Below are 27479 nucleotides of genomic sequence, written 5' to 3'. Positions count from 1 at the left end.
CTCCTCTAAAAGCCAGCACAAGCACAACGGGCCAAATGGCCTCCTTCTGTGGTGTCACAGGGCAGGTACAGCACGGGTTAGATACAGAGTAAAGCTCCCTCTACACTGTCCCCATCAAACACTCCCAGGGCAGGTACAGCACGGGGTTAGATACAGAGTAAAGCTCCCTCTACACTGTCCCATCAAACACTCCCAGGGCAGGTACAGCACGAGTTAGACACAGAGTAAAGCTCCCTCTACACTGTCCCATCAAACACTCCCAGGGCAGGTACAGCATGGGTTAGATACAGAGTAAAGCTCCCTCTACACAGTCCCATCAAACACTCCCAGGGCAGGTACAGCACAGGTTAGATACAGAGTAAAGCTCCCTCTACACTGTCCCATGAAACACTCCCAGGGCAGGTACAGCACGGGTTAGGGGCAGGTACAGCATGGGTTAGATACAGAGTAAAGCTCCCTCTACACTGTCCCATCAAACACTCCCAGGGCAGGTACAGCACAGGTTAGATACAGAGTAAAGCTCCCTCTACACTGTCCCATCAAACACTCCCAGGGCAGGTACAGCACGGGTTAGATACTGAGTAAAGCTCCCTCTACACTGTCCCATCAAACACTCCCAGGGCAGGTACAGCACGGGGTAGATACAGAGTAAAGCTCCCTCTACACTGTCCCATCAAACACTCCCAGGGCAGGTACAGCACGGGTTAGATACAGAGTAAAGCTCCCTCTACACTGTCCCATCAAACACTCCCAGGGCAGGTACAGCACAGGTTAGATACAGAGTAAAGCTCCCTCTACACTGTCCCATCAAACACTCCCAGGGCAGGTACAGCACGGGGTTAGATACAGAGTAAAGCTCCCTCTACACTGTCCCATCAAACACTCCCAGATGTGTGTGTGTGTGAGTGCCTTTCATCATGTGAGTGTGTCCCTTATTTCAATCTCTTGTTTCTGTGCACGTTTTCCTCTCTCCCTCCCTCTGTCTCACTCACTCGATCTCTCTTGCACTTGTTCAATCTCCTGCTCTGTCTCTGTCACTCACTCGATCGCTCTGTCTGTCACACTGACTCGCACTCTCTCTCTCACTCATTCAATCTCTCTCTCCGTCACGATCGCTCGCTCAATCTGCCTCTCTCTCACACTTGGTCACTCAATATTCCTCTCTCTCTTAATCTATCACGTTTACTAGCTGTATATATAAATTGCAGAATTTGCCCATTTTATGGCTTTTTCCATATCGGGGTGTCGGCACCCCTGGACCTGGGGGTGTCGGCACCCCTGGACCTGGGGGTGTCGGCACCCCTGGACCTGGGGGTGTCGGCACCCCTGGACCTGGGGGTGTCGGCACCCCTGGACCGCGGGGTGTCGGCACCCCTGGACCGCGGGGTGTCGGCACCCCTGGATCTCTGTTCCTTCACTCCATTCAGAATTTTACAGTTTGGTGTCTTTCCACGCTGTGTTCCAGTTCCAAAATCTACTTTTTCAGATTTGTCTTCATTAAGCAGTATTTGCCACCAATGTACCTGTTGTGTGAGGGTCTCTGCTGGGGGGTCACAGGAAAGTAAGGGTAGAAATTGTGGAGGTTCTGGCCACAATCTTCCCATCCTCCTTAGATACAAGGGTGGTGCGAGAGGACTGGAGGAGTGCAAATATACACCCTCGTTCAAATAAGGGGAGAGGGATAAATCGGGCAATTCCAGGCCACTCGGCCCTTGGTGGGGTGGGGGGGGGGAACTTTGAGACATTAATTCAGGTCAAAATTAATTGTCATTTGGAAAAATATGGGTTAATAAATGAAAGCCAGCATAGATTTATTAAAGGAAAATCATGTTTGACTAATTGATTGAGTTCTTTGATTAAGTAACGGGGTGGATGAGAGTAGTGTGGCTGATGTATATATGGATTTTCAAATGGCGTTTGATAAAGTAACACATATTACACTTGTTAGCAAAATTGAAGCCCTTGGGATAAATGGATCAGTGGCAGAGTGGATGTGAAAGTGGCGAAGGGGCAGAGAGTAGTGGTGAACAGTTGTTTTTCAGACTGGAGGGACGTGTGCAATGGTATTCCCCCCGAGGTCAGTGTTGGGACCACTGCTCTTTCTGATATTTATTAATGGCCTGGACTTGGGGGTACAGGGCATTGTTGCGACCGTGTATAATAAGACACAGACTGCGGAGAACGGTACAACAGGTGTTTACTCAACGTAGCTCACACTGCAACTGATCTGTACAGATGTGGTCACTGCCGGTACTGCAGTATACATGAGCTGTAAAACATAGTTCCCCCCCTTAAAGGTATATACATTACAATTCCTCCCCTTTTAGATTAACAGTACCATAACACTCATTTAACAATTAAATATCAAACTAATTACAATTAACACTTTTAACATGCAACATTAGCTGAAAATAGTCTATTTATATATTCAGTCTTTGGGGAGGCTTCCTGATCCTTTCTGGATCGCGCCTTTCCCGGGTGTCTTGCTCTTGGTGCGGAGGCGATTCTGGCCCCCTGTCGTCGGTTGGTTCATCAGCTTCCGATGCTACTGTTTCTGGGGTAGATGCTACCTGTACGTCTGGTTCATCACCAGGTACGTATGGGCGAGGCATGGGGTTGACTTGTTCCTGTGACTCTAGGATCTGGTCAGCATGGCGTCTCACGATGCTCTCCCCAACGTCCACTGTGTATATTAGTGGGCCCTGCCGTGTGCATATCGTTCCTGGCTGCCATTTTTCTGTTCGGTAGTCGCGGGCCAAGACTGGTTGCCCTACATTGAAGCTCCTTGTTGGCTTCTCATGGATGTGCTGGAATTGCTTACTCTCAACATCTCTTCGTATGTTTGGTCTGAGCAAATCCAGGCGAGATCTTAACCTTCGGTTAAAGAACATCATGGCTGGGGCCTGGTTGGTGACTGCATGTGTCGCATTCCGGTAGGTGAACAGGAAATTGTCCACCTTGTGCTGCAGCGGAATGTTGTCATTGTACATAGCCTTTATTGCCTTCTTAAAGGTTTGTACGAACCTCTCAGCCAATCCATTTGTGGCTGGATGATACGGGGCGGATGTGTAATGCCTTACCCCATTCTTTTTCAAGAACCTCCGGAACTCTTCGGACACAAACTGTGGTCCGTTGTTGGAGCAAATCTGTTCTGGCAAGCCATTCCTGGCAAAAATGGTCCGTAGGACTGCAATAGTTTTGGTGGTGGAGGACATTTTGATGACCTCAGGCCATTTCGAGTGCGCATCCACGGCTATTAAAAACATTGAGTCCATGAATGGACCGGCAAAATCAATATGCACCCGTTGCCATGGAGATGAGGGCCACTCCCATGGGTGTAGAGGGGCCTGTGGTGGTGCATTTTGGACTTTCTGGCATCCTGAGCAGCTCTTGGTCAGGTCCTTGATTTGTTTATCGATCCCCGGCCACCACACATAAGCCCTGGCTAGGCTTTTCATTTTTACCCCTCCCAGATGACCCTCATGAAGCTCATTGAGCACTCTATCCCTTAACTTGGGTGGAATTACCACTCGGGATCCACACATCAAGGTCCCCCGGCACACTGACAGCTGTTCTCTCCTTGTCGAGAATGCTGGTAACAGTGAGTCGCCAATGCTGGCAACAGTGAGTCGCCATGTGCTGGCGATCCCTTCACCGTCAAATCATATACCCGAGACAGTGTCGGGTCATTTCGGGTTTCCTTTTCGATACAAGCGTTAGTTACCGGTAGGTATTCAACTATAGTCGAATGGAATATTTCGACAGGATCCACTGCTGGTGCTTCCTCCGCAGTAGGCAGTGGCAGGCGTGATAGCCCATCAGCATTTCCATGCTGTTTCGTGCCCTTATATTCAATCTCATAGTGGTGCGCCCCTAGAAAAAGTGACCATCTTTGAAGTCGTTGCGCAGTCATCACCGGAACGCCCTTCTTCGGATTAAAAATGGAGACAAGAGGCTGGTGATCAGTCAGCAAGGTGAATTTCTGCCCGTGCAGATAGTGATTGAACTTTTTCACTCCCCACACTAGGCTGAGGGCCTCCCTGTCAATCTGGGCGTAGTTACGCTCGGCTGAGGTTAGTGATCGTGACGCAAAGGCTATTGGCCTCTCTGAGCCGTCCGAGAATTTGTGCGACAGCACCGCTCCAATGCCGTAGGGTGACGCATCACATGCCAACCGAATTGGTAATGCCAGGTTGTAATGGGCCAATACCTCTTTCGATGTGATTAGTGTTTTGCTCTTCTGGAAAGCTCGTCTACATTCATCACTCCACTTCCATGACACCCCAGTTTGCAGTAGGGTGTTCAGTGGGTGTAGTATTGTAAACAAATTTGGCAAGAACTTATGGTAGTAGTTTACCAGCCCGAGGAACGACCTCAGTTGTGACACATTTTCCGGTGCTGGAGCCTTGACTACTGCCTCAATCTTCTCTGGGGACTTATGTAAACCCTCTTTATCGATAACGTGGCCACAATACGAGATCTGTTTTCTAAAAAACTCGCATTTGGGGCGGTTAGCTCGGAGCCCATATTCCTGCAATCTAGTGAGCACCTGCTCCAGGTTGGCAAGGTGATCACTGTCATTTTCGCCCGTGACCAGGATGTCGTCCAAATAACACTGGATCCCTGGGATCCCTTGCAGGACTTGTTCCATTGCCCTCTGCCAAATAGCCGGAGCTGATGCTACCCCGAATACCAGCCGGTTGTATTGGTAGAGACCTTTATGGGTGTTGATTGTGAGGTATTTTTTTGATGCTTCTTCTACCTCCATTTGCAGATACGCCTGGGCCAGATCAATCTTAGTGAAGCGTTTCCCTCCAGATAGCGAGGCGAAAATATCTTCAATCCGCGGAAGTGGATATTGTACGGTGTGAAGGACCGGGTTCACTGTTACCTTAAAGTCCCCACGGATGCGAACCTTCCTTGGTTCCCCAGGCGTGCTGCTCAACGACTTTTTCATCACAGGGACGATGGGTGTAGCCCACTCGCTCCAGTCTACCTTGGACAGTACACCTGAACGTTCCAGACTCTCCAGCTGTGCTTCGACGGCTGGGCGGATCGCATAAGGTACCGGTCTGGCCTTAAAAAATTTTGGGCTTGCATTTTCTTCAATTTTAATCGTCGCTGTCATGCCTTTTAGTGTTCCGAGTCCTTGCTGGAATACTTCTTTTGCATCAGTTAGGATCTTTGACAGTCGCCCAGGTGTGACGTCGTCATCCTTTTTGTCAGCCACAGTCAGTGCCTGTATGGAATGCCAATCCAGTTGTATTTTCCAGATCCATTCACGTCCCAGTAATGGTGGCCCTCCATCTTGCAATACATACAGGTCTAGTTTTGGTGTTTCCTTACCGTTATATATAACGGTCACCCTTATTTTTCCTTTGGGGTAGACTTTTTGCCCCGTGTAAGTCTTCAAAATAATTTTTGTGTCTCTCAAGGGTATGTGTGAGAATAGCCGCTCGTAGTCCCTTCGGTTTATGACTGTTAGGGCTGATCCTGTGTCCAATTCCATCTTTACCTGGACTCCTGCTAACTTGAGAGTGACCCAAATGGTTCGGTGATCCTCCGTTGTGATCACATTATGTAGTTTCAGACAACTCAGTTCCCTGCTTTCGGAGTCGTTATCACTCTGTTGTTCGTCTGAACTATTCTCCGTCATCTTATGTACCTTCTTATACTTTCCTTTGGTCGGTTTCTTATTGCTGGTTTTCTTTCCCGACCTGCAGACTCGTGCTATGTGTCCTACTTTTCCACACTGTCTGCACACTTTGTCTTTGAACCAGCAATCATTCTGGTCGGGTGTTGTTCTGCCGCAGCGATAGCACTTCTCTGTTCCATATGACATTTTGTTTGTGCCATATTCTTGCGGTCTCTGTTGTATCTCTGCAGTGCCCCGTGCTGCTGCTTCATATGATACCGCAATGCTGAAAGCCTTTTCCAGCGTAAGGTCCTTTTCAGATAAAAGCCGTTTCTGGGTTCCTTCACTTTGAAGCCCACACACAAACTTGTCCCTTAAGGTATCTGCCAGTCCCGCTCCAAACTGGCAGTGTTTCGATAGTTTGCGCAGTTCTGTTAAATAATCAGCATTGCTTTCATCCTTATGCTGGTTCTGTTTGTGAAACTTGAATCTTTCTGCTATCAGCAGCGGTGTGGGGTTTAAATGTTCCTTTAGTATCGTTACTATGTCTTCAAAACTCTTTTCCATTGGCTTCATTGGGTTACTAGATTTTTTAATAAGCCATACGTCTTTGCACCCATTAAATTTAACAATACCGACGCTTTCTTGTCATCTGACACCTCATTTGCCTTGCAGTACACCTCTATTCGTTTGACATATGTAGTCCAATCTTCGACTTCATTGTCAAATGCGGTGATACTGCCACTCTTCGGCATTTTGGGTGTGGTTTAAAATGGCATCTCCCGCGCTTTCCTTCCTCCCCCGCTGCTGCCAACGCCGCTCCCGGCGGTTCTCATGGCAATGGCGGCGCCCTGTAGGTTTTGCGCGCTTCTCCTGCGCTGCTGCCAACGCCGCTCTCGGCGGTCCTCGTGGCAATGGCAGCGCCTCGCGGGTTTCTGTGCGTCTCTCTCTCTCTCTCTCTTCGACGCTGCTCGGCCCCTGAACACCGGCTGCGCCCTGTGCGCTCTGCCCTCTTTCTCTCTCCCCCGTCGACGCTGCTCGGCCCTTTGCTGTGCCGCTCAGTCGGGCTCTAGCCCGCCGCTGTCCGGGAAGGGTCTGCGCACTACCTGTTGCCAGCCCGTTTCGCTGGACCACCTCGACTGGAAAGCCAAGCCTGGCTCTCGACCGCCTCCCCCGCAATTCTCGAGTCTCTGCTGGATGACTGGGCGGTTGCCCGTGGTCGACGCCCGAGTCTCTCGCCTTGACCTCCAATCCACTGATCTCCAGGAACGAATCCCCAGGAGGTGATGCAGAGTTGCAGGTAGGTTCGATCCCATCCTCGTCGCCAATGTTGCGTCCGTGTATAATAAGACACAGACTGCGGAGAACGGTACAACAGGTGTTTACTCAACGTGGCTCACACTGCAACTGATCTGTACAGATTACTACTCAGTGCTATATACATTTGTGGTCACTGCCGGTACTGCAGTATACATGAGCTGTAAAAGATAGTTCCCCCCCTTAAAGGTATATACATTACAATTATAATCTCAAAGTTTGCAGATTGACACAAAACTCGGAAATGTAGTAAAAAGTGGGGAGGACAGAGACAGACTGGTGAAATGGGCAGACACGTGGCAGATGGAATTTAACGCAGAGAAGTGTGAAGTGATTCGTTTTGGTTGGAAGAATGAGGAGACACAATATAAACGAAATGGTGTAATTTTAAAGGGGGTGCAGGAACAGATAGACCTGGGGGTCTACGTACACACACCTATGAAGGTGGCAGGGAAGGTTGAGTGAGCTGTTAAAAAGCGTACAGGGTCCTTGGCTTTATAAAGAGAGGCATGGAGTACAACAACAACATGACTTGCCTTTATATGGCGCCTTTAACATAGTAAAACGCCCCAAGGTGCCTCAATGTTCTCAAACATAATTTGACACCGAGCCAGTATTCGGAAAGATGACCAAAAGCTTGGTCAAAGAGGTTTAAGGAGCGTCTTAAAGGAGGAGAGAGGGGTTTAGGGAGGGAATTCCAGAGCTCAGGGCCCAGGCAGCTGAAGGCACGGCCGCCAATGGTGGAGTGATAGAAATCAGGGGATGCGCAAGAGGCCAGAATTAGAGGAGCGCAGAGATCTGGGAGGGTTGTAGGGCTGGAGGAGGTTACAGAGATAGGGAGGGGCGAGGCCATGGAGGGATTTGAAAACAAGGATGGGAATTTTATAATCGAGGCGTTGCCGGACCGGGAGCCAGTGTAGGTCAGCGAGCACAGGGGGTGATGGGTGAACGGGACTGGGTGTGAGTTAGGACACGGGGCAGTGAGCACAGGGGGTGATGGGTGAACGGGACTGGGTGTGAGTTAGGACACGGTGCAGTGAGCACGGGGTGATGGGTGAACGGGACTGGGTGTGAGTTAGGACACGGGGCAGTGAGCACAGGGGGTGATGGGTGAACGGGACTGGGTGTGAGTTAGGACACGGGGCAGTGAGCACGGGGTGATGGGTGAACGGGACTGGGTGTGAGTTAGGACACGGGGCAGTGAGCACAGGGGACGATGGGTGAACGGGACTGGGTGTGAGTTAGGACACGGGGCAGTGAGCACAGGGGGTGATGGGTGAACGGGACTGGGTGTGAGTTAGGACATGGGGCAGTGAGCACAGGGGGTGATGGGTGAACGGGACTGGGTGTGAGTTAGGACACGGGGCAGTGAGCACAGGGGGTGATGGGTGAACGGGACTTGGTGCGAGTTAGGACACGGGGCAGCGAGCACGGGGTGATGGGTGAACGGGACTGGGTGTGAGTTAGGACACGGGGCAGTGAGCACGGGGGTGATGGGTGAACGGGACTGGGTGTGAGTTAGGACACGGGGCAGTGAGCACAGGGGACGATGGGTGAACGGGACTGGGTGTGAGTTAGGACACGGGGCAGTGAGCACAGGGGGTGATGGGTGAACGGGACTGGGTGTGAGTTAGGACACGGGGCAGTGAGCACAGGGGGTGAGGGGTGAACGGGACTGGGTGCGAGTTAGGACACGGGGCAGTGAGCACAGGGGGTGATGGGTGAACGGGACTGGGCGCGAGTTAGGACACGGGGCAGCAGAGTTTTGGATGAGCTGAAGTTTACGGAGGGTGGAATGTGGGAGGCCAGCCTGGAGTGCGCTGGAATAGTCGCGTCTGGAGGTAACAAAGGCATGGATGAGGGTTTCAGCAGCGGATGAGCTGAGGTGGGGGTGGATTCGGGCGATGTTAAGGAGGTGGAAGTAGGCGGTCTTGGCGATGGTGTGGATATGCATTCAGAAACTCATCTCGGGGTCAAATACGACCCCAAGGTGACGAACAGTGTGGTTCAGTCTCAGACAGTTGCCAGGGAGAGAGGGATGGAGTCGGTGGCTAGGGAACGGAGTTTGTGACGGGGACTGAGAACAATGGCTTTGGTCTTTGCAGTGTTTATTTGGAGGAAATATCTGCTCACCCAGCACTGGATGTTGGACATGGAGGTGACAAATCAGAGACCGTGGATGGTCGAGAGAAATGGTGGTGAGGTAGAGCTGGGTGTCGATAGTGTGGAAACTGACGCTGTGTTTTCGGATGATGTCACTGAGGGGCAACATGTAGATGAGAAATAGGAGGGGCCAAGGATAGATCCTTGGGGGACACCAGAGGTAACGATGCGGGAGTGGGAAGAGAAGCCATTGCAGGTGATTCTCTGGCTACGATTAGATAGATAAGAATGGAACCAGGCGAGTGCAGTCCCTCCCAGCTGGACGACGGTGGAGAGGCGTTGGAGAAGGATGGAGTGGTCAACCGTGTCAAAGGCTGCAGACAAGTCAAGAAGGACAAGGAGGGATAGTTTACCACGGTCACAATCACAAAGGATGTCATTTGTGACTTTGATGAAGGTCGTTTCAGTACTGGGACAGGAGCGGAAACCTGATTGTGGGGATTCAAACATGGAGTTGTGGGAAAGATGGGCTTGGATCTTGGAGGCTACAACACGTTCAAGGACTTTGGAGAGGAAAGGGAGGTTGGAGATGAAACAGTTGCAAGGACGGAGGGGTCAAGGGTTTTTTTTGAGGAGGGGGTGATGACGGCAGATTTGAGGGAGAGGGGGACAGTACCCGAGGAGAGGGAACCGTTAACAATATCAGCTAACGTGCGTGGCCAGAAAAGGAAGTTGGGTGGTCAGCAGTTTAGTGGGAATGGGGTCGAGGGAGCAGGAGGTGGGACTTTTTATAAAACCTTTATAAAACACTGGCTGGGCCTCAGCTGGAGTATTGTGTCCAATTCTGGGCATCACACTTTAGGAAGGATGTCAAGGCCCTGGAGAGGGTGCGGAGGAGATTTACCAGAATGGTCCCAGGGATGAGGGACTTCAGTTACGTGGAGAGACTGGAGAAGCTGGGGTTGTTCTCAGAGCAGAGAAGGTTAAGGGGAGATTTAAAAGAGGTGTTCAAACGCTTGAAGGGTAAATAAGGAGGAACTGATTCCAGTGGCTGAAGGGTCGATAACCAGAGGACACAGATTGAAGGTGATTGACAAAAGAACCAAAGGGGAGATGAGGGAAAAAAATTTACGCAGCGAGTTGTGATGATCTGAATGCGCTGCCTGAAAGGGCGGTGGAAGCAGATTCAATAGAAACTATGAAAAGGGAAATGGTGAAATGAAAAGGAAAAATTTACAGGCCTATGGGGAACGAGCAGGGGTGAGTGGGATTAATTGGAGAGCTCGCTCAAAGAGGCAGCACAGGCTCGATGGGCCGAATGGCCCCAGTCTGTGCTGTAATATTCTATGGGGGAGAAATTCGGTCGCAGCCCCTTTGGGGCGCTAACTTTGCCAGGGCGATACTTTTAGCGCCCTGAAAAGGTTAGCGCCCCCGCGCCGTAAATTCAGTGGTAGCGCCCCAAGCAGGAGGCAGGGCGCCACTGGAAGCGTCCCCCTCCTTCCTGGGGCAGTACAAGTGAATATCGCGGCGCTACGTGCAACAGCGCACGCGCGTCGTCAGGTAGCGCCATGGGATTACAGGCCTCCCTCCCCTGATTAAAGGGAGGGGCCTAGCGCTGCGCGGACTGGGGCCCTGCTGGACCACCGGGGTGCTGGGAAAGGAGAGGCGTGCCGGGCTGAGCGTTTGCGGCCGGCACTCGGAATAGAAAGGGGGAAAGGGAAAGGGGGCAGGTGCTGGCATTCGGCCTAAAGAAAAATGGCCGCCCGACACCTGCCCTTCAACCTGCGCCGCCACGACGGCAAAAACGCCCCCCTGACCCTGTCGGACATATCATCCGGCGATAGGTCAGGGGCGGTAACCAGAGGACACAGATTTAAGGTAATTGGCAAAAGAACCAGTGGTTACCGGTTACTGCCGCCGCTAACCTCCCGCTGAATTTTGCAGGCGGCATTGGCGGCGCCGTGCCTGGGCGCTAGGGGCTTTGCCCCCCGTGGGTGCTAACAGGAGGCGCAAAGCAAGCCAATTTTCCCCCCAATGGGTTGGGTGTTGAACTCTGCTTTGGCTCACTGGATTGCCATTGGTTGTAATTCAGTACTGGGTTTCAGTTTGAATTGAACGGCCAATGCTGGCAAATATTGGGGCTACTGTCAGGTATATTTTGACAGTGGCCAAGGGAAAGTTTCAAATTAATTTAAAAAATAATACTTCGTTCCCGGCCAAAGCCTGCTCTGTGTTCTGTGCCTAGTGGTACTTTAAGGGTATACAAATTCCTCTTCCTATTTTACTGTGAACCCCAAGGATAGGGTGGAGGCCCATGGTGTAGGACTTGAGCAAGTTTAGAAAGAACAGGAGAGGAGATAAATCGAGGAATAATGGTTAGAAGACACAGGAGAATGATTAGAAGGAGATGGGGCATGAGAAAGCAAAATCACCAACACACCCAGGGCACCTCAAGGTAAAATGGACCTCCCCTTCCCGATTGGTAACACTGCTCCTAGATCTTCCAATCGGAATTATTTCAACGCTGGTGTTAAACTATCAACTCAACAGTTTGCTCATTCTCTGTGTTAGAGAACTCGCCAAGTCTTCTTCGGCAGCCCCTCCCAAACCCACGACCTCCACCACCTAGAAGGACATGGGCAGCAGGCGCATGGGAACACCACCACCTCCCAGTTCCCCCCTTCGCACACCATCCCGACTTGGAAATATATCGGCCGTTCCTTCATCGTCGCTGGGTCAAAATCCTGGAACTCCCTAACAGCACTGTGGGAGTACCTTCACCACACGGACTGCAGCGGGTCAAGAAGGCGGCTCACCACCAGCTTCTCAAGGGCCACTAGGGATGGGCAATAAACGCCGGCCTTGCAAGCAGCACCCACACACCGTGAATGAATAAAGACATTTTAAAAAGATCGACGTATAGTGAAATCTGAAATTCACAGCAGGTTATTCAACATCGGAAGAAGGCGGCATTGGATTGGAGGATAGCTAATGTAACCCCACTATTTAAAAAAGGTGGTAGAGAGGAAAACGGGGAATTACAGACCGGTAAGTCTGACATCGGTAGTGGGGAAAATGCTAGAGTCCATTATAAAAGATGTAATAGCAGAGCACTTGGAAAACAGTGACCGGATCGGACAAAGTCAACATGGATTTACAAAAGGTAAATCGTGCTTGACTAATCTACTGGAATTTTTTGAGGATGTAACTGGTAGAATAGATAAGGGAGAACCAGTGGATGTGGTGTATTTGGACTTTCAGAAGGCTTTCGATAAGGTCCCGCGTGAGAGATTAGCGTGTAAAGTTAAGGCACATGGGATTGGGGGCAAGGTAGTGACTTGGATAGAGAACTGGTTGTCAGACAGGAAGCAAAGAGTTGGAATAAACGGGTCTTTTTCCAAGTGGCAGGTAGTGACTAGTGGGGTACCGCAGGGATCGGTGCTAGGACCCCAGCTATTCACAATATATATAAATGATCTAGACGAGGGAACTAGATGTAATATCTCCAAGTTTGCAGACGACACAATGCTGGGTGGGCGTGTGTGCTGTGAGGAGGATGCAGAGAAACTCCAGTACGATTTGGACAGGTTGGGTGATTGGGCAGATGCAGTAAATGTGGATAAATGTGAGGTTATCCACTTTGGTGGCAAAAACAGAAAGACAGATTATTATCTGAATGGCAATAGATTGGGAGAAGGGGAAGTGCAACGAGACCTGGGTGTCCTTGTGCACCAGTCGCTGAAGGTAAGCATGCAGGTGCAGCAGGCGGTTAAGAAGGCAAATGGTATGTTGGCCTTCGTAGCGAGAGGATTCGAGTACAGGAGCAAGGATGTCTTGCTGCAGTTGTACAGGGCCTTGGTGAGACCACATCTTGAGTATTGTGTGCAGTTTTGGTCACCTTATCTGAGGAAGGATGTTCTTGCCATGGAGAGAGTGCAGTGAAGATTCACCAGACTGATACCTGGGATGGCAGGAATGACGTGTGAGGAGAGATTGGGTCGATTGGGCTTATACTCGCTGGAGTTTAGAAGAATGAGAGGGGATCTCATTGAAACTTATAAAATTCTAACAGGACTAGACAGATCAGATGCAGGAAGGATGTTCCCGATGGCGGGGGGGTCCAGAACCAGGGGTCACAGTCTAAGGATAAGGGGTAAGCCATTTAGGACTGAGATGAGGAGGAATTTCTTCACCCAGAGAGTGGGGAACCTGTGGAATTCTCTGCCGCAGAAGGCAGTTGAGGCCAATTCATTAAACATATTCAAGGAGTTGGATATATTTCTTAAGGCTAAAGGGATCAAGGTATATGGGGAGAAAGCAGGGACAGGGTACTGAATTTGGATGATCAGCCATGATCTCATTGAATGGCGGAGCAGGCTCGAGGGGCCGAATGGCCTGCTCCTGCTCCTATCTTCTATGTTTCTATGATTCAAGATGTCGGCCACTGCTCAGTTGGTAGCACATTCTGGCCTCTAACCTTAAACAAGGGGTGGATGATAATGGGCCAGGATTCTTGCTCGAGTGATATCCGCGCTAGAAAGTGCGGACATTGTCTAAAGACCCGGACCTCGCCGTACCTGCTCTCTCCAACAGTCAAGTTGGAAATAAGAAAAATCAGTCCAATTTTGACATTCTGTACATGTGACTGAACCATTCAAAATCTGCTTGGCGATGTTCAGTCAATTGAGAGAAACTCTGTTAGCTTTTCGTGTTCAGCGAGGCACCGAGTTTAAAGAGCCAATTGCCAAGAAAGGAAATCAAAGCAGCCGTGAAGACCAAATCAGAACCTAATTATCTAGAAAAAAATGGGTTCCTTTTCCAAGAAAAATAACTGCATTTCTAATTATCAAAGCGATTCTCCAAGGGAATAACAGGGAATGGTGCCCACTAACAAACAGGTCTATTAAAAACACGCTATTAAAGCAGCTTGGCACAGCTATTCACAACAATGATCTCCTGATTCTGAGCTCCGTTGTACTGGATTCCAGTGTCTGAACCCCCAAATAATACCAGGTCAGTCCTGGTTCTGAACCTGGAGTAAACAAATTTTCCCCTCACCAGTACTGTACCCGTGTTATACAGTGACAGACCTGTACCCACCAGTACTGTACCCCAGTGTTATACAGTGACAGACCTGTACCCACCAGTACTGTACCCCAGTGTTATACAGTGACAGACCTGTACCCACCAGTACTGTACTCCAGTGTTATACAGTGACTGACAGACCTGTACCCACCAGTACTGTACCCCAGTGTTATACAGTGACAGACCTGTACCCACGAGTACTGTACCCCAGTGTTATACAGTGACAGACCTGTACCCACCAGTACTGTACCCCAGTGTTGTACAGTGACAGACCTGTACCCACCAGTACTGTACCCCAGTGTTATACAGTGACAGACCTGTACCCACCAGTACTGTACCCCAGTGTTGTACAGTGACAGACCTGTACCCACCAGTACTGTACCCCAGTGTTATACAGTGACAGACCTGTACCCACCAGTACTGTACCCCAGTGTTATACAGTGACAGACCTGTACCCACCAGTACTGTACCCCAGTGTTATACAGTGACAGACCTGTACCCACCAGTACTGTACTCCAGTGTTATACAGTGACAGACCTGTACCCACCAGTACTGTACCCCAGTGTTAGTGACAGACCTGTACCCACCAGTACTGTACCCCAGTGTTATACAGTGACAGACCTGTACCCACCAGTACTGTACCCCAGTGTTATACAGTGACAGACCTGTACCCACCAGTACGGTACCCCAGTGTTATACAGTGACAGACCTGTACCCACCAGTACTGTACCCCAGTGTTATACAGTGACAGACCTGTACCCACCAGTACTGTACCCCAGTGTTATACAGTGACAGACTTGTACCCACCAGTACTGTACCCCAGTGTTATACAGTGACAGACCTGTACCCACCAGTACTGTACCCCAGTGTTATACAGTGACAGACCTGTACCCACCAGTACTGTACCCCAGTGTTATACAGTGACAGACCTGTACCCACCAGTACTGTACCCGTGTTATACAGTGACAGACCTGTACCCACCAGTACTGTACCCCAGTGTTATACAGTGACAGACCTGTACCCACCAGTACTGTACCCCAGTGTTATACAGTGACAGACCTGTACCCACCAGTACTGTACCCCAGTGTTATACAGCGACAGACCTGTACCCACCAGTACTGTACCCCAGTGTTATACAGTGACAGACCTGTACCCACCAGTACTGTACCCCAGTGTTATACAGTGACAGACCTGTACCCACCAGTACTGTACCCCAGTGTTATACAGTGACAGACCTGTACCCACCAGTACTGTACCCCAGTGTTATACAGTGACAGACCTGTACCCACCAGTACTGTACCCCAGTGTTATACAGTGACAGACCTGTACCCACCAGTACTGTACCCGTGTTATACAGTGACAGACCTGTACCCACCAGTACTGTACCCCAGTGTTATACAGTGACAGACCTGTACCCACCAGTACTGTACCCCAGTGTTATACAGCGACAGACCTGTACCCACCAGTACTGTACCCCAGTGTTATACAGTGACAGACCTGTACCCACCAGTACTGTACCCCAGTGTTATACAGTGACAGACCTGTACCCACCAGTACTGTACCCCAGTGTTATACAGTGACAGACCTGTACCCACCAGTACTGTACCCCAGTGTTAGGCCGAGCCTGAAAAGGTCTCTGTAGACACAGACCCAGTTTGGAAGGACAAAATGTAGAACTGTTCTGCTGGGTGCTTGTTCACAGATCTGAGTGGCATAGTCGGAATATTTGAGACACCAACAATCGCTCTTGGTGAAAAACTGCGAGAAACATCTGATGTGTATACTGATAGCATCACATGGCCCGCAGTGCACTGTGGGTTATGTGGAACCACCACAACAGCAACAACTAGCATTTATACATCGCCTTTAACATCGTAAAACACTTCACAGGAGCGATTATGCAACAGAATTTGACACTGAACCACATAAGGAGATATTAGGACATGTAACCAAAAGCTTGGTGAAAGAGGTCGGTTTAAAGGAGCGTCTTAAAGGAGGAGAGAGGCGGAGAGGTTTAGGGAGGGATTTCCAGAGCTTAGGTCCCAGGCAGCTGAAGGCACAGCCGCCAATGGTGGAGCGATGGAAATCAGGGAGGCCAGAAGTGGAGAAGCTCAGAGATCTCGGGGGGGTTGTTGTGCGGCTGGAGGAGGTTACAGAGAAAGGGAGGGGCGAGGCCATGGAGGGATTTGAAAACAAGGATGAGAATTTTAAAATCGAGACGCTGCTTAACAAGGAGCCAGTGTAGGTCAGTGAGTACAGGGGGTGAAGGGTGAACGGGACTTGGTGTGAGTTAGGACACGGACAGCTGAGTTTTGGATGAGCTCTAGTTTATGGAGGGTGGAAGGTTGAGAATTTATAGATGGGTTATCACCGGTGACCATGGAAACCGGGCAGGAACCCTCACGGTACACTGGCTATGGTTGTGCCCATTTGCTGTAAGTTTACACTGCATTTTGGAGCCTTGAATCAAACTGATTTTTGGTGATGTTTTGATATCTGACCATTAGGTCGGGATTAACCCTTAGATCCCTGGAAAGACCGGCTAACTTCTCTCCCCATGAGGCCATTGGGCAAGAGTTGAGCTCACGCACTATGACCCTGGAACAAATCCTAACACTACAGTAAGAAAGATTTGCAATTGACAGGAGCAGCTTTAACATTACACGCTTCGAAAATATATTAGTTTTAACACTTTTAAGTTTAAGAAAAAGTTTGAGAGACTTTACTTTCTGTCAGTCAGTTTTACTGTCTTAACTAATACTTTGTTTAAATTACCATGCTGTGCTCTAACTTTAAGCTTAAACAGAATTCTGCTCTGTCTTGCTCTGCTTCCTCGGTTCCAGTTTCTTGATTGGCTTGACTGGGGTACAGTGGTGTAGTGGTTATGTTACTGACTTAATAATCCAGCGAATGAGCCTTCAAATCCCACCGTGGGCAGTTTGAGAATTTGAATTTGGATTTTTTTAAATCTGGAAATAAAAAGCTGGGATCAGTAACGGTGACCATGAATCTGTCGGATTGTTGTAAAAACCCAACGGGTTCACTGATGTCCTTTAGGGGAGGAAACATAGAAGATAGGAGCAGGAGTCGGCCATTCGGCCCCTCGAGCCTGCTCCGCCATTCAATGAGATCATGGCTGATCATCCAAATTCAGTACCCGGTCCCTGCTTTCGCCCCATACCCCTTGATCCCTTTAGCCTTAAGAAATATATCCAACTTCTTCTTGAATATATTTAATGAATTGGCCTCTACTGCCTTCTGTGGTAGAGAATTCCACAGGTTCACCACTCTCTGGGTGAAGAAATTCCTCCTCATCTCTGTCCTAAATGGCTTACCCCTTATCCTTAGACTGTGACCCCTGGTTCTGGACTCCCCCGGCCATCGGGAACATCCTTCCTGCATCTAGTCTGTCTAGTCCTGTTAGAATTTTATAAGTTTCAATGAGATCCCCTCTCATTCTTCTAAACTCCAGCGAGTACAAGCCCAATCGACCCAATCTCTCCTCATACGTCATTCCTGCCATCCCAGGTATCAGTCTGGTGAATCTTCGCTGAACTACCACAGAAACCTGCCGTCCTTACCCGGTCTGGGCTTGTATGTGACTCCAGTCCCACACCAACTATGCCCTCTGTAGTGGCCGAGCGAGCCACTCGGTCGTATCAAACCTCTGCAAGCACCTTCACCACACGGACTGCAGCGGTTCAAGAAGGCGGCTCACCACCACCTTCTCAACGGCAACTAGGGGATGGGCAATAAATGCCGGCCTTGCCAGCGATGCCCACATCCCAGGAATGAATAAAAATAATTCTGTCTCCAGTGGTTTACTTTTAGCCAAACGGGAGATTGAGTATCACGGACATTTTATCAAACTATGACCCAAAACATTCAGGCGCCCCAAACAGACCAAAACACCCAGTGACTCCATCTGGAAACTGCATGTGTGTGCGTGCGTGTATGCGTGTGTGTGCGCGTGTGAGAACAACCGGTGTAGATAGAATCCGGTTGGGTTGTGACGGCCCCCATGACAGAATAGCCCACCAACACTTGGTGTGCAGATGAACAGTGGATGGGGTCAGAGGGTAGGCACAGGCCACGAGACATTATCTGAGCTGGAGTTCACTGCCTCCAGGATAGGATGGGTAGGGGAGAAACTGGAGCAAGGGAAAGACTGGAGCGAGAGGATTGTCAGCAGAGAGGACAGGGACAGAAAGGAGACCCTCTTTCCCAATTAGGAAATATTCTACAATAATTATGTATACTGCACTTCAAAATTTTAAGTATCTCTGGAGATCCTCACGCAGCCTAGTGAGCACTGTGTTCAGGTCTGGGCCCCACCCCTCGGGAGGATATCTCGGCCTCGGAGGGGGAGCAGCGCAGATTCACCAGGATTATACCGGGGCTAAAAGGGTTAAATTCCGAGGACAGGTTGCACAGACTGGGCTTGTATTCCCTCGAGTTTAGAAGATTAAGGGGTGATCTGATCGAGGTGTTTAAGATGATTAAAGGAGTTGATGGGGTCGAGAGAGAGAAACTATTTCCTCTGGTGGGGGGAGTCCAGAACAAGGGGGCAGAAACTTAAAATTAGAGCCCGGCCGTTCAGGGGTGATGTCAGGAAGCACTTCTTCACACAAAGGGTGGTGGAAATCTGGAACTACCCCCCCCCCCCCCCCCCCCCCCAAAAAGCTGCTGGGGGTCAATTGAAAATTTCAAAACTGAGACTGATAGATTTTTGTTGGGTAAGGGTATCGAGGGTCAGGGAGCAAGGGCGGGTGGATGGAGTTGAGGTACAAATCAGCCATGACCTAATTGAATGGCAGAACAGGCTCGAGGGCTGAACGGCCTCCTCCTGTTCCTATGTTCCCCGAACCACCACTTCCTGATTTACCACATCTTTTCTCCCACTCCATTCAGGCTTGGTGTGCTGCACTGTGGGCTATTCAGCCTTGGTGTGCAGCACTGTGGGCTATTCAGCCTTGGTGTGCTGCACTGTGGGCTATTCAGCCTTGGTGTGCTGCACTGTGGGCTATTCAGCCTTGGTGTGCTGCACTGTGGGCTATTCAGCCTTGGTGTGCTGCACTGTGGGCTATTCAGCCTTGGTGTGCTGCACTGTGGGCTATTCAGCCTTGGTGTGCTGCACTGTGGGCTATTCAGCCTTGGTGTGCTGCACTGTGGGCTATTCAGCCTTGGTGTGCTGCACTGTGGGCTATTCAGCCTTGGTGTGCTGCACTGTGGGCTATTCAGCCTTGGTGTGCTGCACTGTGGGCTATTCAGCCTTGGTGTGCTGCACTGTGGGCTATTCAGCCTTGGTGTGCTGCACTGTGGACCTTGACATTTCAGTCAGATTCAGTGAAGAACTGGCATCTCGGTGTTTTGTGGAAGTGCCCGGTGTTCCGGTGCCTCGGGCACAGCACTGGACGGGGATCTAATGCTCTTCTGCTCTGAACCCACACAGATACCATGATAAGCAGGAAGTCACCAGCAACTTTTTGGGAGCGATGTGGCTAATTTCAATCACGTTTCTGTCGATTGGATATGGGGATATGGTGCCTCACACATACTGTGGGAAAGGAGTCTGCCTGTTAACGGGCATTATGGTAAGATTTTATGATAAAATTACAGAAAGCAACCAGGATAATTCCACATATTAGGAATAGGGTTGAGAGTTATGGGGAGAAGGTGGGTGGGTGGGTGGGGTTGAGGGAGGGGTTGGGGTGAGGTTGAGGGAGGGGAGGGTGTGGGTGGGTGGGGTTGAGGGAGGGGGAGGGTGGGTGGGGGTGGGGAGGGTGTGGGTGGGGGAGGGTGGGTGAGTTTGAGGGAGGGGGTGGGGGAGGGGGAAGGTGTGGGTGGGGTTGGGGGAGGGTGTGGGGAGGGGGATGGGTTGGGAGGGAGTGGGTGGGGTTGAGGGAGGGGGTGGGGTTGATCTATGAAAAAGCAACTTGTTTATTAACTTTTTCCTGTTCATATAAATTCCCATGTTCTGTGTGCCAAACTTTAAGGCCCGTATCCCTTAATACCTTTGGTTAACAAAAATCTATCAATCTCTGATTTAAAATTAACAATTGATCGAGCATCAATTGCCGTTTGCGGAAGAGAGTTCCAAACTTCTACCGCCCTTTGTGTGTAGAAGTGTTTCCTAATTTCACTCCTGAAAGGTCTGGCTCTAATTTTTAGACTCTGCCCCCTAGTCCGAGAATCCCCAACCAGCGGAAATAGTTTCTCTCTATCTACCCTATCTGTTCCCCTTAATGTCTTGAAAACTTCGATCAGATCACCCCTTAACCTTCTAAATTCTAGGGAATACAACCCTAGTTTGTGTAATCTCTCCTCGTAACTTAACCCTTGGAGTCCGGGTATCATTCTGGTAAACCTGCGCTGCACTCCCTCCAAGGCCAATATCTCCTTCCTAAGGTGTGGTGCCCAGAACTGCTCCCAGTGCTCCAGGTGTGGTCTGACCAGGGCTTTGTACAGCTGCAGCATAACTTCTACCCCCTTGTACTCTAGTCCTCGAGATATAAAGGCCAGCATTCCATTAGGCTTTGTGATTATTTTCTGTTCCTGTTCATGACATTTTAATGATCGATGTACCTGGACCCCACAAGTCTCTTTGGCCCCCCACTGTTTTTAGCCTTTCACCATTTAGAAAGTCCCCTGTTCGATCCTTTTAAGGTCCAAAGTGGATGACCTCACATTTGCCAACATTGAAATCCATTTGCTGCAGTTTTGCCCATTCACTTAATCTATTAATACCATTTTGTAATTTTATGCTTCCCTCTACAATGCCACCTATTTTTGTGTCATCAGCAAATTTGGATACATGACTTTCTATGCCATCATCTAAGTCGTTAATAAATACTGTGAGTAGTTGAGGCCCCAACACAGATCCCTGCGGGACGCCACTAGTCACCTCCTGCCAATTTGAGTACCTGCCCATTATCCCGACTCTCTGTCTCCTGCCGCTCAGCCAATTTCCCAACCAGGCCAATAATTTGCCCTAAATTCCGTGGGCTTCTACCTTAGTTAACAGTCTCTTATGTGGGAATTTATCAAATGCCTTCTGGAAGTCCATATAAATAACATCCGCAGACATTCCCCTGTCCACTACTTTAGTCACATCTTCAAAAGTTTTTCAAATAATTTTTCACCCAGTTTTCTCTGCTGGAGATTAATCTTTAATTCCTGGAGTGTCTGGGACAATCCTGGAGGGCTGGCGCCTCTAACTGGGAGCGGGAGGGTCCGCGTGCTTGTGTACTTGTATATTTGTGTATTGTGCTTTTGATTCTTTTGAAGGGAGCTGGGTGCACGGCGCTGGTGGTGGCTGTGGTCGCACGGAAATTAGAACTTACCAAAGCTGAGAAGCATGTGCACAACTTCATGATGGACACACAGCTAACCAAGCGGGTGAGAGCTCGTCGTAACCGCGCGCTGAGCGGGTCTGGACCTCGCGCTCCCTGTTAAACCCGGCACCCGCCCCACCTGTCTCACCCTCAAGGCCAATCTTGTCCCCACGCCTGGGGGGGGGGGGGGGATCTGTTCTGCCCCCGTTGGTCGGCTGCCCATTCCTGGGGAAAAGAGACCCCCCTCCCCCACCCTTCCCCGTGCCATTTTCACGCCCGATGCCATTTTGAGGCATCCGATGAGAACGAGATTCTACGCCACACGCTTGTTGGCAGGGACCGTTGGAAAGCCAACATGGAGTGGGAACCGTAGCTAATCTTTCCTTCTCTTCTACTTCCAAAGGAACACTAGAAGGAAAGAATTTGTATTTAAATCGCACCTTATTGCATCCTCAGGAAATCCCAAAATACATTATAACCAATGAAGTGCTTTTTGAAGTGCAGTCACTGTTGTGATGTAGGCAAACGCGGCAGCCAATTGTGCACAGCAAGCTCCCACAAACAGCAATGTGATAACGACCAGATAATCTGTTTTAGTGATGTTGATTGAGGGATAAATATTGGCCCCAGGACACCGGGGAGAACTCCCCTGCTCTTTGAAATAGTGGCCGTGGGATATTTTACCTCTGCCTGAGAGAGCAGATGGGGCCTTGGTTTAACATCTCATCCAAAAGACGGTACCTCCGACAGTGCGGCGCTCCCTCAGTACTGCCCCTCCGACAGTGCAGCGCTCCCTCAGTACCGCCCCTCCGACAGTGCGGCGCTCCCTCAGTACTGCCCCTCCGACAGTGCGGCGCTCCCTCAGTACTGCCCCTCCGACAGTGCGGCGCTCCCTCAGTACTGCCCCTCCGACAGTGCAGCGCTCCCTCAGTACCACCCCTCCGACAGTGCGGCGCTCCCTCAGTACTGCCCCTCCGACAGTGCGGCGCTCCCTCAGTACTGCCCCTCCAACAGTGCAGCACTCCCACAGTACTGCCCCTCCGACAGTGCGGCGCTCCCTCAGTACTGCCCCTCCGACAGTGCGGCGCTCCCTCAGTACTGCCCCTCCGACCGTGCGGCGCTCCGACAGTGCGGCACTCCCTCAGTACTGCACTGGGAGTGTCAGCCTAGATTTTTGTGCTCAAGTCCCTGGAGTGAGACTTGAACCCACGGCCTTCTGACTCAGGCGAGAGTGCTGCCCACTGAGCCACGGCTGACATGGAGAGTTGATGCCTTCAGAGAGGAGGAGGGAGAAAATTAGAGTGAAAGAAAAATGAAATTTGTAACAAAGATTTCATCGTCAAACACTTGTCGCTCACTTGCAATTAATTTCTTTCAGGTAAAAAACACTGCTGCCAACGTACTCAGGGAAACGTGGCTGATTTACAAACACACCAAACTGGTAAAGAAGATTGACCACGCCAAAGTACGCAAACACCAACGGAAGTTTCTACAAGCCATTCATCAGTGAGTAGACGGCCTCAGAGCTTCCCTCCGAGGATTTTCCTCATTATATCTCCGCTAACGTTTTATAGAATTCCACCTCCCAGGTGCTAAAGTGTGGGAGCCTCCTTCTCCTTCCCTTATCCCACATTCTGCGCAGTTTTCAGGAGGTCGCTGAGTCTACTCGGTGTGATTCAGCCGTCCCGTCAACAGAGGCCTTTGAAATCTAACAAAAGCAAAGTTCTGCTGTTTCGTCACTGTCCGCCCTTCAGTCCGACAGTGGGCGATAAACCCTAGCCTAGCTGGGTATCCATTAGCCCAGTTCTATAAATCCTAGCCTAGTTGGGTATCCATTAGCCCAGTTCTATAATCCCTAGCCTAGTTGGATATCCATTAGCCCAGTTCTATAATCCCTAGCCTAGTTGGGTATCCATTAGCCCAGTTTTATAATCCCTAGCAAAGTTTGGTATCCATTAGCCCAGTTCTATAAACCCTAGCCTAGTTGGGTATCCATTAGCCCAGTTCTATAAACCCTAGCCTAGCTGGGTATCCATTAGCCCAGTTCTATAAACCCTAGCCTAGTTGGGTATCCATTAGCCCAGTTCTATAATCCCTAGCCTAGTTGGGTATCCATTAGCCCAGTTCTATAATCCCTAACCTAGTTGGGTATCCATTAGCCCAGTTCTACAAACCCTAGCCTAGTTGGGTATCCATTAGCCCAGTTCTATAAACCCTAGCCTAGCTGGGTATCCATTAGCCCAGTTCTATAAACCCTAGCCTAGTTGGGTATCCATTAGCCCAGTTCTACAAACCCTAGCCTAGTTGGGTATCCATTAGCCCAGTTCTATACTCCCTAGCCTAGTTGGGTATCCATTAGCCCAGTTCTATAATCCCTAGCCTAGTTGGGTATCCATTAGCCCAGTTCTATAAACCCTAGCCTAGTTGGGTATCCATTAGCCCAGTTCTACAAACCCTAGCCTAGTTGGGTATCCATTAGCCCAGTTCTATACTCCCTAGCCTAGTTGGGTATCCATTAGCCCAGTTCTATAATCCCTAGCCTAGTTGGGTATCCATTAGCCCAGTTCTATAAACCCTAGCCTAGTTGGGTATCCATTAGCCCAGTTCTATAATCCCTAGCCTAGTTGGGTATCCATTAGCCCAGTTCTATAACCCCTAGCCTAGTTGGGTATCCATTAGCCCAGTTCTATAATCCCTAGCCTAGCTGGGTATCCATTAGCCCAGTTCTATAATCCCTAGCCTAGTTGGGTATCCATTAGCCTAGTTCTATAAACCCTAGCCTAGTTGGGTATCCATTAGCCCAGTTCTATAAACCCTAGCCTAGTTGGGTATCCATTAGCCCAGTTCTATAAACCCTAGCCTAGTTGGGGTAACCCCGAGCCCTGTATTCCTATTTAAAATCCCTTTCATATGTGATTGCTTTGCATTCACTGGTTACTCTAACTTTCCATTGACTCTTCTTGCAGTTTACATTCACCTCTGCAGTCCAATATTATTCTTCTCACCGCTCAATTCTCTGGTTCAGCTCTTTTTTTTTTGCCTGTGTTGATTAAAAACAAGGGCAGATGTTCAGCCTGCGTGTCCCTGTATCTGACCTTGTGTGTATCTGTGTATCGCTCCATGTGTCTGTCCATCAAATCCATTTACTGGAAAACATTTAAATAGCTCTTCAGATTTTAAGCTTCACGAGTGGCGAGGTTTAATCAAGAACGGCCGGGTTCTTTCCCGTGATATCCTGCACATCCGTGTGTCCGACCCTCACGCCAACAGTCACTGCTGTGTGCCCCTCACCATGGGTGTGTAAACACGCCAGCCTTGAACGCTGGTCTCTGACTTGCATTGGAAGTGGGAGCAGAACAAGTATTTCATAAACACAACCCAATCGATCTCCGTTGGGAATGAGCTTGTTGGTGCCCTGAGCTTTGTGCAGTACGATATCTGCACAGATGTCCCCAATATTTATGGAGGTGGGGAGGGTGCGGGGGAAGGGAGCAGGGGCAGGAGAGGATGGGGGCGATGGGGCGGCCGGCAACGGCCGAGGAACTCAGCAAGGAGAGACATCAATATAATTTTGTTTCCTTCAAGTTTCCCGCCTGGCAGCCGGTCCGATTGACAGCCTGACCGTCTGCCTGACGGGAAAACCAGCGGATGAGCCTGCAGACGGGTACTCTTGGGGGCGGTCGCCGGCAATTGGCCGCAATCAGCGCACGGTGGGAGAGCCATGGGAGAGCGAGGCCATCGTGGAAGGGGTGAAAGGCTGGGAGATGGTGGGATCGGCAGCAACCGGCTGGACGGAGAGCGAGGCCATCGCAGAAGGGGTGAAAGGCTGGGGGATGGTGGGATCGGCAGCGACCGGCTGGACGGAGAGCGAGGCCATCAGGGCTGGGGGAGTGAGGGGAGAGGGAGTTGGTGGGAAGTATTTAGTCGCGATGTTCCAGCCATTATGGAGTGTGGGGCCGGCTTGATGGACCAGCTGGTCTTTTCCTGCCCGTCATTTTCGTATGTTATGGAACAGTAGAAAGGATCTAGGAGACGGGGAGACATTGGGGCAATCTTGGCGATGTGGTAAAGATGTAATGGATTACCAATTCTACCATTAATTAGTAAATGTTAATCGCTTATGTATGGCATTCAGAAATAAATTAGCTGCAGTTTGGGACAAAAACCATTTTTTACATTACACATCAACCCAATCGATCTCAGTTGGGAATGAGCTTGCTGGTGCCCTGAGCTTTGCAGTATGATATCTGAAATAACAACAGAAAATGCTGGAAAAACTCAGCAGGCCAGGCAACATCCGTGGAGAGAAAATAGAGTCAACGTTTCAGGTCAAAACCCTTTGTCAAGACTGAAAAAGCACAGGAAATGAAATAGATTGAGAGGCCAGGCTGGGAGAGAACAAAAGAGAAGTGAAGAGACATTAAGAGGTATTCAAAACGAGACGAGATGGTGATAGGACTAGTGGAGACAAAAGACGGCTCTAGATTAGGTGTGAAATGCGCTGGCAGAATGGGAGACAGCTGCCATGTGGGAGAGAGAAAAAAGGGGGGCGGGGGGGAAAGAGCCAAAACAAAGGTGTGGATAAAAAATAAGTAAAAATGTAATAGGGGCCGAGGTTATGATCTGAAATTGTTGAACTCGATATTGAGTCCGGAAGATGAGGTGCTGTTCCTCGAGTTTACGTTGAGCTTCCGTAGAACAATGCAAGAGCCCGAGTACGGTGAGGTCCGAGTGGGAATGGGGCGGTGAATTAAAATGACAGGCGACCGGAAGCTCGGGGTTACCCTTACGGACTGAACGGAGGTGTTCCGCAAAGCAGTCACCCAATCTGCGTTTGGTCTCCCCAGTGTAGAGGAGACCGCATCGTGAGCAGCGAATACAGTATAATAGATTGCAAGAAGTACAAGTAAATCGCTGTTTCACCTGGAAGGGGTGTTTGGGGCCCTGGACAGTGGGAAGGGAGGCAATAAAAGGGCAGGTGTTGCATCTCCTGCGCTTGCACGGGAAGGTGCCGGGCGAAGGGGAAGGGGTGCTGGGGGTGATAGAGGAGTGGACTAGGGTGTCTCGGAGGGAGCGGTCCCTACGGAATGCTGAAAGGGGAGGGGAGGGGAAGATGCGTTTGGTGGTGGGATCACTTTGGAGGTGACAGAAATGGCGGAGGATGATCCGTTGAATGTGGAGGCTGGTGGGGTGAAAGGTGAGGACGAGGCCAAAACAAAGGAGTGGATAAAAAATATAAGTAAAAATGTAATGGGGCCGAGGTTATGATCTGAAGTTGTTGAACTCGATATTGAGTCCGGAAGGCTGTAAAGTGCCTAATCGGAAGATGAGGTGCTGTTCCTCCAGTTTACGCTGAGCTTCCGTGGAACAATGCAAGAGGCCGAGTACATCTGCACAGATGTCCCCAGGCTTCCAAGGCAGGGAACTAGTCCACCGCAGAAAGATTCCATTTGGCACCATCTCCACGTGCTGTTCCTGGAAACGGGGACCTGCCAGATGGTAACTGGTCAGACTAGACTGCAGCAGGTGGCAAATTCACAAAAGAGAGTTACGCCCACGGATTGGACAACCTGTTCAGATCACAAACCCCTTCATCGCAGAGAGAAAATAAAAATCTGGGAATCTGAAATATAAACAGGAGATGCTTGAAGCACATGGCAGCTCAGTGAGCTTCTAAAGAGAGAAAAAGCCTGCATCAAAATATCACAACAACAACTTGCATTTATACAGCACCTTCAACCCAGTAAAAACCTCCCAAGGCGCTTCACAGGAGCGATTATCAGACAAAAAATTGACACCGAGCCACGTAAGGAGATATTAGGACAGGTGACTTAAAGCTTGGTCAAAAAGGTTTTAACGAGCATCTTGAAGAAGGAGAGAGAGGCGGAGAGGTTTAGGGAGGGAATTCCAGAGCTCGGGGCCCAGGCAGCTGAAGGCACGGCCACCAATGGTGGAGCGATGGAAATCGGGGGATGCGCAAGAGGCCAGAATTGGAGGAGCGCAGA

The 27479-nt window shown here is 50.0% G+C and overlaps 1 protein-coding gene across 2 annotated transcripts in view; it reads left to right on the top strand.

Annotated features, from left to right (window-relative positions):
* The window catches only part of LOC147107989 (small conductance calcium-activated potassium channel protein 2-like), a 118171-nt gene that overhangs the window by 66639 nt on the left and 24053 nt on the right, over positions 1-27479 (top strand). For both annotated transcript variants that reach the window (XM_086004364.1, XM_086004365.1), the window contains 3 exons: positions 19593-19734; positions 21428-21538; positions 22853-22980. In XM_086004364.1, the coding sequence (XP_085860490.1) occupies positions 19593-19734; positions 21428-21538; positions 22853-22980 (381 nt within the window). The remainder of the gene's footprint in view (positions 1-19592; positions 19735-21427; positions 21539-22852; positions 22981-27479) is intronic.

Source organism: Somniosus microcephalus, chromosome 13 (genome assembly GCF_052327205.1).
Source record: "Somniosus microcephalus isolate GS21.2 chromosome 13, FLI_Smic_1.0, whole genome shotgun sequence".
Taxonomy (NCBI): Eukaryota; Metazoa; Chordata; class Chondrichthyes; order Squaliformes; family Somniosidae; genus Somniosus; species Somniosus microcephalus.
The sequence above is the reverse complement of the archived record's forward strand: the minus strand, read 5'-3'. Positions and strand labels throughout refer to the sequence as shown.